The 14,355-nt window shown below is 42.3% G+C and overlaps 1 protein-coding gene across 2 annotated transcripts in view; it reads right to left on the bottom strand.

The window, feature by feature from the left end:
• Positions 1-6,808: 6,808 nt before the first annotated feature.
• LOC144682441 (P2Y purinoceptor 2-like) overlaps positions 6,809-14,355 on the bottom strand; it is a 40,210-nt gene continuing 32,663 nt past the window's right edge. For both annotated transcript variants that reach the window (XM_078544843.1, XM_078544844.1), the window contains exon 2: positions 6,809-8,938. In XM_078544843.1, coding sequence (XP_078400969.1) covers positions 7,796-8,851 — 1,056 coding nt within the window. In that variant the 5' untranslated portion in view covers positions 8,852-8,938 and the 3' untranslated portion in view covers positions 6,809-7,795. The remainder of the gene's footprint in view (positions 8,939-14,355) is intronic.

The following is a 14,355-nucleotide window of genomic DNA, read 5'->3' as shown; positions in this document are numbered from 1 at the left end:
TCTGCCGGGGGAGACACGCCGTGGCACAGCCATAACACCCTGACCCAAATCTAGGCCAGATAGGAAATTAACTTTCAGGTGAAAATCTGGACTTTGCTTTAATGTTCACTAGCTTGTGTCACACACCAGTTTCAAATACCCACTCCCTAGAAAGTAACAGTGCTAATTTTCATGTGAGATCCCCACCAGGCCACATTAGATGGTGCAACATTAGCACATAACTGACTATCAGTGCAATAGCCCCCAGCCTAATTATAAAGCCATACTCATTTATACCATGTAGGCACAACTCCACCATAACTTTATAATGAACATATATATAAGGCATGTATTTCATGTATAATAACCTCACAGATTCTGACAGTACATGAATGCTGCGAATACTCAGTGACAGTTCCCTTCACCTCTGACTGTTTCTCTTTCACATTCTTGCATTTGATTTCTTGCAGAGAATCTGAACTGACTCATGAAAGGTCTTCGACTTGAAGCATTAAATGAGTCTATGATGTCAATTTAAATCAAAGTCCAACTTTCTACCAGTAATGCTGATTACTCTTTCAAACCTTAACTATTTGCTGAAATCTCAATTCTGATGTAAACTTCTCTTGAGTTTTTGGGTACAGTTATCTATATTTTTTATTCATTTGCTTTCTATTCAAAAAGCAATAAAATAATGGTTTAAATAAAATTAATATCCATTCAAAACAACATCACTCTGGTAAACAATATGGATTATTTTCACCGTTTGGAGTAATTGAAGGGGTATAACTCAGCAATCATAACCCACCTTTCTTATATGTTTTATCCAATTTACCTGATTGCCCTGTGTATAGAAATGTTACTTGAGATTCACTGAATTCTGGTAAATAACGCTTATACTGATCACCACTACTCCTTTGTTGATTTTCTATGCAAGATTAGACCAAACTCTAATGAAATATGACACATTGTTCAAAATGTCAATTAAGGTACTTATTGAAATGGGGATCCGAAAATAAGTCAACCTTTTACTTTCTGTATTTCACATTCCATGTAAGTCAAATTTGAAGTAGGATTTATTACCTCCCACTCTAAGTATGTTTTGTGAAAAATATCCCACAATTTTTCCTCTAAATTTGAACCTCATGCAAACTATAAAGGTTACTGACAATCCAGTGTGTGATGCATTTAAGGTGGTTGTGTTTACAGTGCAGAACTGTTGTAAAAAGAAGTGTTTTAGTAATATGCCAGGTGTCAAAGTGCTTTGGAACTTGCGCCATTTTTGCTGTGAAGTGGATTTCACAACAGGAGAGTCAACAGGCAATGCAGAGGCTGGCACATGCACAAATTGCTTAATATTCACCATGTTGTATTTATGCTCCATATGGGCAATGGTTCGAAGACCATGTCAGTGCCTACATGGGAGGGATGAGTGCTCAGGCCACCTGTAGTCAGAATGAATGGCAGCAACTGCCAAAATGCAGCTTCCATGAACATAGTTTTTCTGGCATTGCTGCTTCAAGAGGCTTTCAAGCAGATAATTTCTTCAGCTAGCCATTGATGCCTCTGGAGGCAGCTACTCCACCTCATTTGCCTCCCAGCTCCACTGCCAATGTTGGGATTGTGAGTGATAGATATGGCGTAAAAGTACAAACTGTAATTACATTACTTATTGCAAATGATCCAAAATTAGCAAAGTTTTAACTTGACATACCGAAGACTACTTCCTATGTGTAAGCATTAAGTAATTCATGAGCCAGAAGATAAAAGAGCACTCCCTCAATTCCATGTGCTGGTTGCAGAGTCATCTTTCATGTTCTTCCTTCACATTCTGGAACAATAGCAGACTGCCATCATTAATGAAAAAGACAGAGGATCAGAAATGATTACAAAATGTTTTATTTAACAAGTCTTCATAAAAAAGGTAATAAAATTCTACACTAATTTTAGCATTGGAGCAGAAAAATTACATTAGTGGCTAAACAGCACTGATATTTTGTACTGAGATTCTTGATTTTTCTTGCACATGATTACAATACAGGTTACTTTAATAACATTTTAAGAGTCAAAGTTAATATTACTGCAATGCACTTCCTCAGGACAAGGACAAAATGCACAGTTCTCCAAAATATTGCATTTCAGATTGGTAGGATGTGGGTTCTAAACTACCAATTCCTCACTTTGTGACTCCCATCTGAAACAAGGGTGGCCAAAGAAAAAGTGCGACCTCACAGTAAGATTGCGATAAATCTGGGAAACAGGAAAGAAAACATGAATATTTGGGTGCTTTCTACTGTGCACTCAACACCCTGGCCTGAATTTTTCCCGCATCGGGCGGGCTCAGCAGGAGAGGGCAGGGGCAGTCACAGCTCCGCACCGCCATTTTACAAGGGCGGGCCAATTAAGGCCCACCCAGCATAATACGCGAGCAGTAGCTGTCAGTGCTACCTGTGCAGGCGGAGGGAGGGTCGGAGCCAGCGGTCTTTCGCACATGCGCGCACATGAGCACTTCAATCCCCCTGAGGGACAGACCTGCCTCAGAGAGATTGAACGGCTTTTTTCATTTTCAGACATTAAAAATTTAATGAAACATGTCCCCTCATGTGACTGCGTCACATGAGATGGGACATGTTTTTATTTTTCATATAAACTTTTTATTTAAGTGGTAAAAGCTTCAGGAAACCTCATCCCGCTTGTGGATGAGGTTTCCTAAAAAACGTAAAGACCGCTTGGCCTTTTCACCTGCCTGCCAACAGTAAGGTTGGACGGGCAGCGTAAACTTTACATTAATTACTTAGTAGGCCTATCAATTATTGGCGGGCGCGCAGCCAACTCCGGCGCGCCCACCGAACGAAACATCGCGAGACAGCGCGATGGCGTCGGGATGCACGCCTGACGTCATTGCACGTCATTTTACGCGCCAGCATGTCAGGCCAGCCCCCACATGCCGACTGAAAAATCCTGGCCCCTCTTTTCCAGCGACGCTTACCTACAAAATAGCAACTGGGGCAACATAGAAGCTCGACTGCTGCAATGCTATTCCATTTTTGCTATGCTAAGTCTAGAGAAGGAGTGAAACAATATTTACCCTCCAGCAATAACACAGTTGCTATTTATTTCAAGTTGGGTAATGTACTGCACTTTTTTTTTAACATTCTGCCATTTTAAAACTTTTTTTCAGATGATTAATATTCATTTTCTTCTCTTACTTTTAACCAATAAGACAAGGGAGATTTCTGCAGTGGGTATTTCACAATTTCACCATCTGAGCAGCAGTGTGACAGAGTACACAATCCGTCTAATATAGAACTCATCTAATGTCAATGAGATGAAAAGTGCACGATGAGCAAAGTGCTCTGCCACATTACAGCCCAGACAAAGAAGCTGAAAATTACCCTGTTTTGACTCTCTACCAATAATACTCAGTCACCATTTGTTAGGTGAAGATGGTGGACTGTTTCATTACTCACTCTCTTGAGTAAGTGTCTCCATCTGACGAAATAGCCAAGACTGGAAACTCACTACGTGGGACATTGAGTTACAAATCCACATCCTATCATCCAGCTACACAACTCTATGTCATGTCACATAGACTATTTTTTGTAAAATTTGTGCCTTTAAAACAATGATAGCACCAATGATTTACTCGGTGGTACAACAGGCCCACAAATATTGATTTTCAATTGAAAAAAAATATATAAAAGCACATTAATGGAAACTTGTTTCAATTGTACAGAGGACTGGACATTGAACAATCATTCTCTTTGAATGATGCCTGGAGAATGACTATGGAATTCCATCATTTGTGGTGGCCAGTTCTTTACAATGCTCCTGAACAGAAATTCTAGTATCAACGAACAATGGTACAATTTAAAATGGTATTTAGCGGTGGCAGTAACAGCACTCATCATTTATGAAAACATGGCCCTTTATTATTCCAATGTAGGTTCCATGTCAAATTACAGCATTTACTGAACTGCAGAAAAGTTATATTTTCATTTAAAATCTTTCAATCATCACATGCAATCATTCTTACATATGAAAGACCAATTCTATATTTAAGTAAGATAGGCCAATGGCCTCCACTGCTCAGGAGACTGAATTTGATTCTGAAGGGTGAAACTTCAGATGGCCTAATGTCCTCAAACCCTGCATCATGGCAAAACCCTCTATTAGTGTAAAATCCAGATTGAGACACAGGGCGGAATCTTCCAGACCCACCAGCAGCAGGAAGCATGGTGGGCGGGGGAACTTAATTTGGCGTGGGGCCAAAAATCAGTTTCCTCATGTTGGGATGAACCGTAGGAATCCTGTTCTCAGCACTTCAAAGGGAGCTTAAAGGTGAGTCAAGCTTCCCAGTGAACATTGTTGAAAAGCCCTTTTGCGTGCATAAGCATGTCATGAATGCTCATTAAAAGGCCAGCTCGCTCGAATTAAGTTCCCTGCCAGCAAGAAATTAGAACATTCACTTCTATGGTGGCACATAAGTGGCGTGCACCTGGCGAGTTTCACCACTTCCACGGCTTTGAGGTAAGTAAGCGCTACTTTCACCTTTTTGGAGATCACTCACAACTTGACTCTTATCGGGTGCCAGCAGCACAAGCCGCACTAAGGCTGGACATGGGAGGCAGGGAAAGGATGGAAGGGAGGGAGGCTGTCCTGGTGCCCTTTAAATATGGCACCCAGACCTTTGACCCTGTGAGGTAATGGCAGGAAGTGCGACTTCCCTGCCTGCCCCCGCCACGAGATTCCCTGTGCTGTGCACGGATGCTTAAGTAATTAGCTGAACAGCGTAATTCCTCCTCCCACCACCGCCACCAGCGGAAAACAGTCTGGCTTCCGCTCCCGCCACTGACTTTAGGCTTCAGAATGGAAGATGCTGCCCACTGTCTTGATATTCTTGTTCTTTTTAGCGTTTTCACCGCCAGGGTTAATTGAACTATCCACTGCTGTTGGCACACTGACTGGCTTATCCAGCACCACATGATACTGTATTACCTCAGGACATCTCTGTCATGCCTTCTGCTGCATTTTCCATTGCTGACCAACACTTCAAAGTGAGTTCAAAGGACTCCGGCACCAACACAAAATGAAATTGGGATTAATGTACATCTCTGACCTTAAAACACCCAGAAATTTGAAAGACAGTCATAAAACCAGATAGTAAATGTTTTGACAAAATACTGGTGAATTCTATTTCAGGATAGAAGTGTTAAAATGTTTATTAGTAAAAAAAAATGCTTATCCTACTGTTCAATATTTTCTACTTAACAACTCAATAAATGCTGATTCTGAATATAGTCACACAGTAAAAATATTTTTATTCACAAATATTTCCAGTATGACTATTCATTATACCTATGTAAATGTAGTCACAAACATTGGTGGCAATACAAGTCCCTTTCTTTGGTGGAATCTGTTCATTTTATAATGTGAAAACATAGATAACAAGCCAAGCCCCATTTTGGTGGACAAGAGCTGGGAGGAGGAGAGGAGATGAAGATATGCCAAAGGTGGTGATGAGGTTGATCTTTAAAGATCTAACAAATTATAGGAGGAACAAAGGAGGTGAGGAACTCTCCAGTTTTAAGTCCAATAAAAGAGTGAGTTAGTGTAAGAAAATGCAATGAACCATTGGCTTAGAAAAGGGAAGCTAGATAAGCTCGTGAGGGCAAAAGGAATGGAAGGATATGCTGGGTTGCAGCACAGTTAGGTTTCATGTTAAAATGAAGGTAACATAGTAAAGAAAAGATAGATACAAGAAATCAGAGAATGAGCAAAAGGAATTAAAGGATCAGTGCAAAGAAGATTATTTCAAGTACATTGATAATATTGATAGCAGCATAAGGTTAATATCATAGGGAAAATGTTACTCATAGTATTCGTTATTACTGTGATACTGTTTTAGCTGACTTTTTTAAATGGCCAGCCTGAAGAGAAAGAAATTCTCCAGAGTTATCAGCAATTCGAGCAGCTTCAGAGTAAAATTATGTCATGAGATAAAAATATATTTGTAGGAAATTCTCTCCTCAACTATTTTACAGCTATTAACGAATTAGAATTACCATTAAAATAGATAGAACAGATTTGCCAAATAAATGGTTTAATACATCTGTCACTAATTGGAAAAAGTATGCTTAACACTGCAGATTCTGATCTCGATACTAGAATTAAATAATTTCCTAATGTATCTAAATTCTATACGCCAATCAATCAACCTACAAGAGCAGATCAGAGGTTGGGAATTCTGCGGCAAGTAACTCCTGACTTCCCAAAGCTTACTGATTATCTACAAGGCATAAGTCAAGAGTGTGATGGAATACACCCCACTTGCCTGGATGAGTGCAGCTCCAACAACACTCAAGAAGCTTGACACCATCCAGGACAAAGCAGCCCACTTGATTGACACCCACACTTCAACATTCACTCCGTCTACCACTGATGCACATTGGCAGCAGTGTCTACCACCTACAAGGTGCACTGCAACAACTCACCAAAGCTCCTTCAACATCACCTTCCAAACCCAAGACCTCTATTACCTAGAAGGACAAGGGCAGCAGGTGCATGGGGATACCACCACCTCCTGTTCCCCTACAAACACAACATACCACACACCATCCTGACTTACAACTATATCGCCATTCTTTCACTGAGCCAAAATCCTGAAACTTCCTCCCTAACAGCACTGTGGATGTACCTACACCACATGGACTGCAGTGGTTCAAGAAGGCAGCTCACCACCACCTTCTCAAGGGCAATTAGGGATGGGGCAATAAATGCCTGTCTAGCCAGCAATGCCCACATCCTGTGAAAGAATTTTTAAAAATTGATTCAGTAAAGACAATTGAGACCCAGAGACAGTTTAGTAAAGTCTATTCAATATGAAATTGAACTCTGAGTCAGGTTTTTGTTTGTCTTTTGACCCAAATTTGAATTAAATTAGATTTCTTGAAGGTACCTTTATGTGCTGTTTGTTGCATCGCCCTTGTCTGATTAACTGTGCCTGTGCTAAGCACGGGTGCTACTCTGCATTAACATAAGTAGCCTTCAAATGAAGTAAAACACTACATCAAAGAGACAGGAAGATAGCAATTGAAGGAATGGATTAAAGGAAAAGAGCAATGTAATGGGATTGGCATAGTAAGCGCTGGTATGGAACTAGCACTGGCATGATGGTCAAATGGCCACCTTCTTCGCTAAAACTTTTATGATATTTTCAAGTTGTGTCAAAGGGGGCACAAAGTCAGTGAGTGCTACTCTGAGGCCCTGGCCTCATTCTTACACTGCCAGTAAACACCCCCTGTAGCTAGCCAATTCTGGTAAGGGAGGGAATCAGCTAGCTCCCATGCTGAGCTGCTCAAAGCCAGGCATGGGGGAAGGTACAGGCAGTCACAGGGAGGGTCTTGAATACTGTTGCGGGCATAGGCTTCTGGCCCCAACACCAAATAAAATAAGAGTTGTCCTGGCCCAACTTTTGACTAGCCACCAACAGGACCCCTGATCAGACAACTCACAACCTGGTACTAAAGAAAGGCATATGCATGGTGCACACGTCACCCATTAGTACCTGGGAATTGCAATTGGGGTCCTACAACTATCATTGACCACCCATTTGCATTTTAAGGAACCTCCAGGGTTCTTTTAGATGAACAGTTTGCTTGACCACCTGAAAATTGCATGTCAGGTCTTGGGTGTTGTGGAATGACCAAGGTGTGCCATACATATTTTCAATTGTTGGTTACTTCATTTTCACATTTAAAAATATGCAACCAAAAGTTGAAAATCACAGCCTTAATGTCCAAGCTGGGCAATAATTCTAGACTCCATTGCTACTTCCAGCTTGCTTTAGCTCCTCAAGTCCGATTTCTGTAGTATAAACAGAGTGCGTAATGTCCGCTGCGCTAATTGTCTTTTTGGCTAAAGGAAGATTGTTCTTATTTTCAACACCATTACTCTTCCGTGCTAGTTTACTTCGATACGTCTGCCCGCCTAGAACATAAAGAATTGGATCAAGGCAACTGTTTGCACTTGCGAGGGGCCTGGTCAGCTTGTACGCCAGGTTAAATGCATCTAGTGTACTACAGCTCACATGAAGACTTCTTGAGGAATAGTAAATGGAGCGTGTGATGTGGAAAGGTAAGAAACACAAGACAAAGACAGTGAGTATAGTAATAATCATCTTGATTGATTTTTTCCTGGATCTGGCATATTCGGGACGGATGCCATCAGGCCGAAGGAGTTTCTTAGCCGTGATTCCATAGCAGATCACGACCACTGTGAAAGGAGCACAAAATAGCAACACCAGCTGTACAGCACTGTAAATCACAAACTGATTAAAATGGATTTGGTTTGTAGTGTCATAACAAAGGGTAGTGTTACCAATACCTTCTATGTCGACAAATACAAATATTGGCATCTGGAACGCTATCACAATACCCCAAACAACAATGCATACTATTCGCGTATATCGCAAGTTTGACCATCTCAGTGACTGCATTGGAAAGCAGATCCCCAGGAATCTATAGATGCTCATACAAGTGAGGAAAAGGATACTGCAGTACAGGTTGGTGTAAAAGAGGAATCGGACAATTTTACACAAAGCTGCCCCAAAAGGCCAGTCATTGTGTTGTGCATAGTAGTAGATCAGCAGAGGCAATGATATAGCATACATGGTGTCTGAGAGGGCTAGGTTGAACATGTAGGTGGTTGTAATGTTCCAAGGTCTCATTCGAAAAACAAAGACCCATATCGCAAGAGCATTGAGAACAAGTCCTACCACAAACACTATCCCATAAGATACTGGAAGTAGAATATATTTAAAGTCCTCATTAAAAGTACAATTTTGTGGATTCTCCTCATACGTTCCAGCCATGCTCAAACCAGGATTGGAGAACTTAGTTTGAATTTACTGTTTTAAGCAGCACTGGTCCAACTTCATTTCCGATCCTTTCCAGGGGCCCTGAATAACAAAGAAAGATTTTGTTTAAAATGAGAATTTCATCTTTTTTTAATTAGCATTTAATCTTTTCTGATGTTACGTTGTTATGGATTGACAATAAGGATACCTCAGCACGATGGAGCTTCAACCCAGGGCCAGGACCACATGGAGTCTAGTCCCAAATGGTGGCTTCTCCTTCTGAGTTGTGCCATCAGGGCAAACACCAAGACAAAGCTGGATAAACCTCATCGGAACCTATTGCCACCTTAATACACCAACTAGCCAGTACCAATGGCTATGATCATCTGTCTGCCTTCTGGAGTAGGGTGGGCAGGAGAAAACTGCCAGGAGGAATGAGGGGAAAGTATAATGTAATTGCGAAAATAGATCTGTATTATATCATTGGAAGGATTGGAGGGAGGGAGTGGGGACTGACTTGCACTTATATAGCACCTTTCATGACCTCAGGACATTCCAAAGCACTTTACAGCCAATGAAGCATTTTTGAAATGTAATCACTGCTGTAATGTAGGAAATATAGCAACTAATTTATACCCAGCAAGAGTCCACACACAGCAATATGATAATGACCAGATCAACTGTTTCAGTGATGTTGGTTGAAGGATAAATTTTGTCAAAACTCTTGGGCGAACTCCTCTGCTCTTCTCCAAAATCGTACCAAGAGGTCTTTATGCCCATCTCAGAGGGCAGAGGGGACTTGATTCAACATCTCATCAGAACTGTTGCTGCGCCTCTCAGCTGTAGTTCCTCAGTACTTACTGTACTGGAGTGTCAGCCAAGGTTTTGTGCAGGGAGACCTTGGTAACTGGTAATTAATGATATTATTGTTACCTGTAACAGGATTACACTGTGTAAAGGTAGTGAAGCTGTCAATGACAGAGATTTGATGAAGCACCAGCCAAACATTTTAATATTTAATCTGCTTGCTGGCTTGTAATATTTGCAACAGTAAACAGAACTGAATGGTAACCAAGCAACCTGCAACTCATCTCTAGGATGATAGTTCTCCACAGCAATCTCTTCAATCTTCATTCAACTAAAAACATAGGGAACACTGACATTACATGCCAACCATTCCAAATCCAAATGAATGCACAACAGAATGCCTGATACCCAGTCAGGGCCTTCAGATCATCATGAAGGATATGACTTGAACAATAAAAATAGTAATTGAGACAACTTTTTTAAATCATTTATGGGATGTGAGCTTCACTGGCTGGGCCAGCATTTATTTCCCATCCCTAGTTGCCCTTCAGAAGGTGGTGGTGAGCTGCCTTCTTGAACCACTGCAGTCCATGGGGTGTAGGTAAACCCACAGTGCTGTTAGGGAGGGAGTTCCAGGATATTGACCCAGCGACAGTGAAAGAACAGCGATATATTTCCAAATCAGGATGGTGAGTGACTTGGAGGGGAACTTCCAGGTGGTGGTGTTCCCTGCTGCCCTTGTCCTTCTAGATGGTAGCGGTCATGGGTTTGGAAGGTGCTGTCTAAGGAGCCTTAGTGAGTTTCTGCAGTGCATTTTGTAGATGGTACACACTGCTACTACTGTGCGTCGGTGGTGGAAAGAGTGAATGTTTGTGGATGTGGTGCCAATCAAGCGGGCTGCTTTGTCTTGGATGGTGTCAAGCTTCTTGAGTATTGTGGGAGCTGCACTCATCCAGGCAAGTGGGAAGTATTCCATCACACTCCTGACTTGTGCCTTGTAGATGGTGGATAGGCTTTGGGGAGTCAGGAGGTGAGTTACTCTTTGCCGGATTCCTAGCCACTGACCTGCTCTTGTAACCAGAGTATTTATATGGCTAGTCCAGTTCATTTTCTGGTCAATAGTAACCCCCAGGATTTTGATAGTGAGGGTTAGTGATAGTAATGCTATTGAATGTCAAGGGGCAATGGTTACATTCTCTTTTGTTGGAGATGGTCACTGTCTGACACTTGTGTGGCACAAATGTTAGTTGCCACTTGTCAGCCCAAGCCTGGATATTGTCCAGGTCTCGCTGCATTTGGATAGGGACTGCTTCAGCATCTGAGGAGTTACGAATGGTGCTGAACATTGTGCAATCATCAGTGAACATCCCCACTTCTGACCTTATGATGGAAGGAAGGTCATTGATGATGCAGCTGAAGATGGTTGGGCCGTGGACACTATCCTGAGGAACTCCTGCGGTGATGCCCTGGAGCTGAGATGACTGACCTCCAACAACCTCAACCATCTTCCTTTGTGCTAGGTATGACTCCAACCAGTGGAGAGACTCCCCCTGATTCCTACTGATTCCAGTTTTGCTAGGGCTCCTTGATGCCACACTCAATCAAATGCTGCCTTGATGTCAAGGGACATAGAAAAAAAGTTTTTATTTATATAGAGCTTTTCACATCCTTAGGACCTCACCTCGGGAGTTCAGCTCTTTTGACCATGTTTGAGCCAAGGCTGTAATGAGGTCAGGAGCTGAGTGGCCCTGGCAAAACCCAAACTGTGCATCAGTGAGCAGGTTATTGCTAAGCAAGCGCCACTCGATAGCACTGTTGATGACCCCTTCCATTACTTTTCTGGTGATCGAGAGTAGACTGATGGGACGATAATTGGCCGGGTTGGATTTGTCCTACTTTTTGTGTACAGGACATACCTGGGCAATTTTCCATATAGCTGGGCAGATGCCAGTGTTGTAGCTGTACTGGAACAGCTTGGCTGGAGGCGCGGCAAGTTCTGCAGCACAATTCCAGTACTAGCAGTACTATTGCTGGAATATTGTCAGGGCCCATAGCCTTTGCACTATCCAGCACCTTCAGCCGTTTCTTCACATGGAGTGAATTGAATTGGCTGAAGACTGGCATCTGTAATGCTGGGGACCTCCGGAGCAGGCCGAGGTGAATCGTCCACTCGGCACTTCTGGCTGAAGTTTGTAGCAAACGTTTCAGCCTTATTTTTTGCACTGATGTGCTGGGCTCCCCCATCACTGAGGATCGGGATATTTGTGGAGCCTCCTCTTCCAGTTTAATTGTTGACCACCATTCCCGAATGGATGTGGCAGGAATGCAGAGCTTAGATATGATCCGTTGGTTGTGGGATCGCTTAGCTGTGTGTTTCACTTGCTGCTTATGCTATTTGGCACGCAAGTAGTCCTGTGTTATAGTTTCACCAGGTTGACACCTCATTTTTAGGAATGCCTGGTGCTGCTCTTGGCATGTCCTGCTGCACTCTTCATTGAACCAGGGTTGATCCCCTGGCTTGATGGTAATGGTAGAGTGGGAGATATGCTGGGCCATGAGGACGCAGATTGTGTTCGAGTACAATTCTGCTGCTGCTGATGGCTTACAGAGCCTCATGGATGCCCAGTCTTGAGTTGCTAGACCTGTTCAAAATCTGTCCCATTTAGCATGTTGGTAGTGCCACACAACACAATGGAGGGTATCCTCAATGTGAAGGTGGGACTTTGTCTCCAAACTTCAACTGTGCGGTGGTCACTCCTACCGATACTGTCATGGGCAGATGCATCTGCGGCAGGCAGGTTGGTTAGGACGAGGTCAAGTATGTTTTTTCCTCTTGTTGGTTCCCTCACCACCTGCCCCAGACCCAGTCTAGCAACTGTGTCCTTTAGGACTTGGCGAGCTCAGTCAGCAGTGGTGCTACCGAGCCACTTTTGGTGATGGTCATTGCCATCTTCAAGTGGTGTTCAACATGGAGGAGCACTGATTCATCAGCTGAGGGAGGGCAGTACACAGTAATCAGCAGGAAGTTCCCTTGCCCATCTTTGGCCTGATGCCGTGAGATTTCATGGGGTCCAGAATCAATGTTAAGGACTCCCAGGGCAACTCCCTCCCAACTGTATACTACTGTGCCGTCACCTCTGTTGGGAAGGTGATGGTGGTGTCTTGGATATGATCTGTAAGGTATGATTCCGTTGTCAGTGCTATGTCAAGACATTTTAGGCATTTAGGAGACACATAGGCAGAGACGGCAGATTTCCCCTAAAGGGCATTGGTGAACTAGATGGGATTTTACAACTATTAGACTTTGAATTCCAGATTTTTATTGAATTCAAATTCCACCACCTGCCATGGCAGGATTTGAACCCAGGTCCTGAGAGCATTACGCTAGGTCTCTGGATTACTAGGCCAGCAACAATACCACTTCGCCATAGATGTTCATCTATGCTAAGGAAAAGAGGTCCATCTTTAAACGTCACATTACATAACAATGAATTTTTATCAATTTTGATACTATTTATTTTTAGAAATCAAACTTCAGAACTGATTGGTATAGGTTGGAATGCCTCTAATGCCCAGGCACAATTGGCAGTAGTATTGTAGTATTTCCAGAGGTGTCAGGAATATGGATCCAATTTAACATCTGAAATAAGATGTAAGGTTTAATGGAATGTGTGTACCATTCTGACATATATGTACCATTGGCTTTAAAAGTTGTTCTGTTTATGCTACTTAGGAGAGGTGATGGTCAGAGGAAAACACAGGCCCTCTGCCTCGCAATGCTTTCACCCTCCCAAAACCAGTGTATACACAATGCACCTTTTTGTTTCCTTACTGATTAAACTAAGCGTGACTAGATACATTTCAGCTGACAATGGGGAAAGTGGGGCAGTAACAGTCAGTAGACATGCTGTACATTTTTCTCAGTGTATGGAATTTGAAAGCCCTGTGTTTTAATGATCAGTACATAAGTTGGTTCAGATCTTAGATCTACTGAGTGATATATCTCAAACAATTGGGCATTCATGGATTTCACAAACTCATTGGTATTAGAAAAAAAGCTTTCATTTATATAGAGCTTTTCACATCCTTAGGATGTCCCAAAGTGTTTTACAGCCAATGAGTGTCTTTTGAAGTGTAGCTATTGCTTTTATTATAGGGGAACACAGCAGTCAATTTTCACACATTCAGCAATGCCCCAAAACCAAAACCAGCAAATTACTATTTAAGCCCAAACTTCCTTAGGTTTGTTGGTGTATGGAGGTAAGTTGGAAGACACAAGAGACTGGACAGGGATGGAAAATAGGGTGGGACACAGAAACATCAGGTCTTCACCCAGAAGATAAGAGCAACTGCAAATGTCAACAGGAAGTTTACCAGTTTAGTAAAATATTAATGCTAAAGGAATAAAACCGGGAATGAAGCCGGTCCTATGGTGGTCATAGGAGGTACATCCAATTAAGCTTCTCCAGATTGTAATTCCCAAATGTAATACACAACTTGTTTCAATCTGAGCTCCAATTTGTGGCATAACCACCTGGTCACAATAATTTTCCATTTGTTAGGGTATGTTATAAGTAAGATGTAAAAGGTTTGTTGGGGCAGTCGATGTAAAAAATTGCAACCAGCTTTTGGCGACAGCCTTATGTGGTCAACTAATCATCCCAGGTTTGCACTAAGTGTACTAGCGGGTGTGAAAAATGATGTTTTACCCG

This window comes from Cetorhinus maximus, chromosome 7, assembly GCF_964194155.1.
Source record: "Cetorhinus maximus chromosome 7, sCetMax3.hap1.1, whole genome shotgun sequence".
In the NCBI taxonomy this organism is placed as follows: domain Eukaryota; kingdom Metazoa; phylum Chordata; class Chondrichthyes; order Lamniformes; family Cetorhinidae; genus Cetorhinus; species Cetorhinus maximus.
Note: the sequence above shows the minus strand (reverse complement) of the source record. Positions and strands in the feature narration are given on the sequence as shown.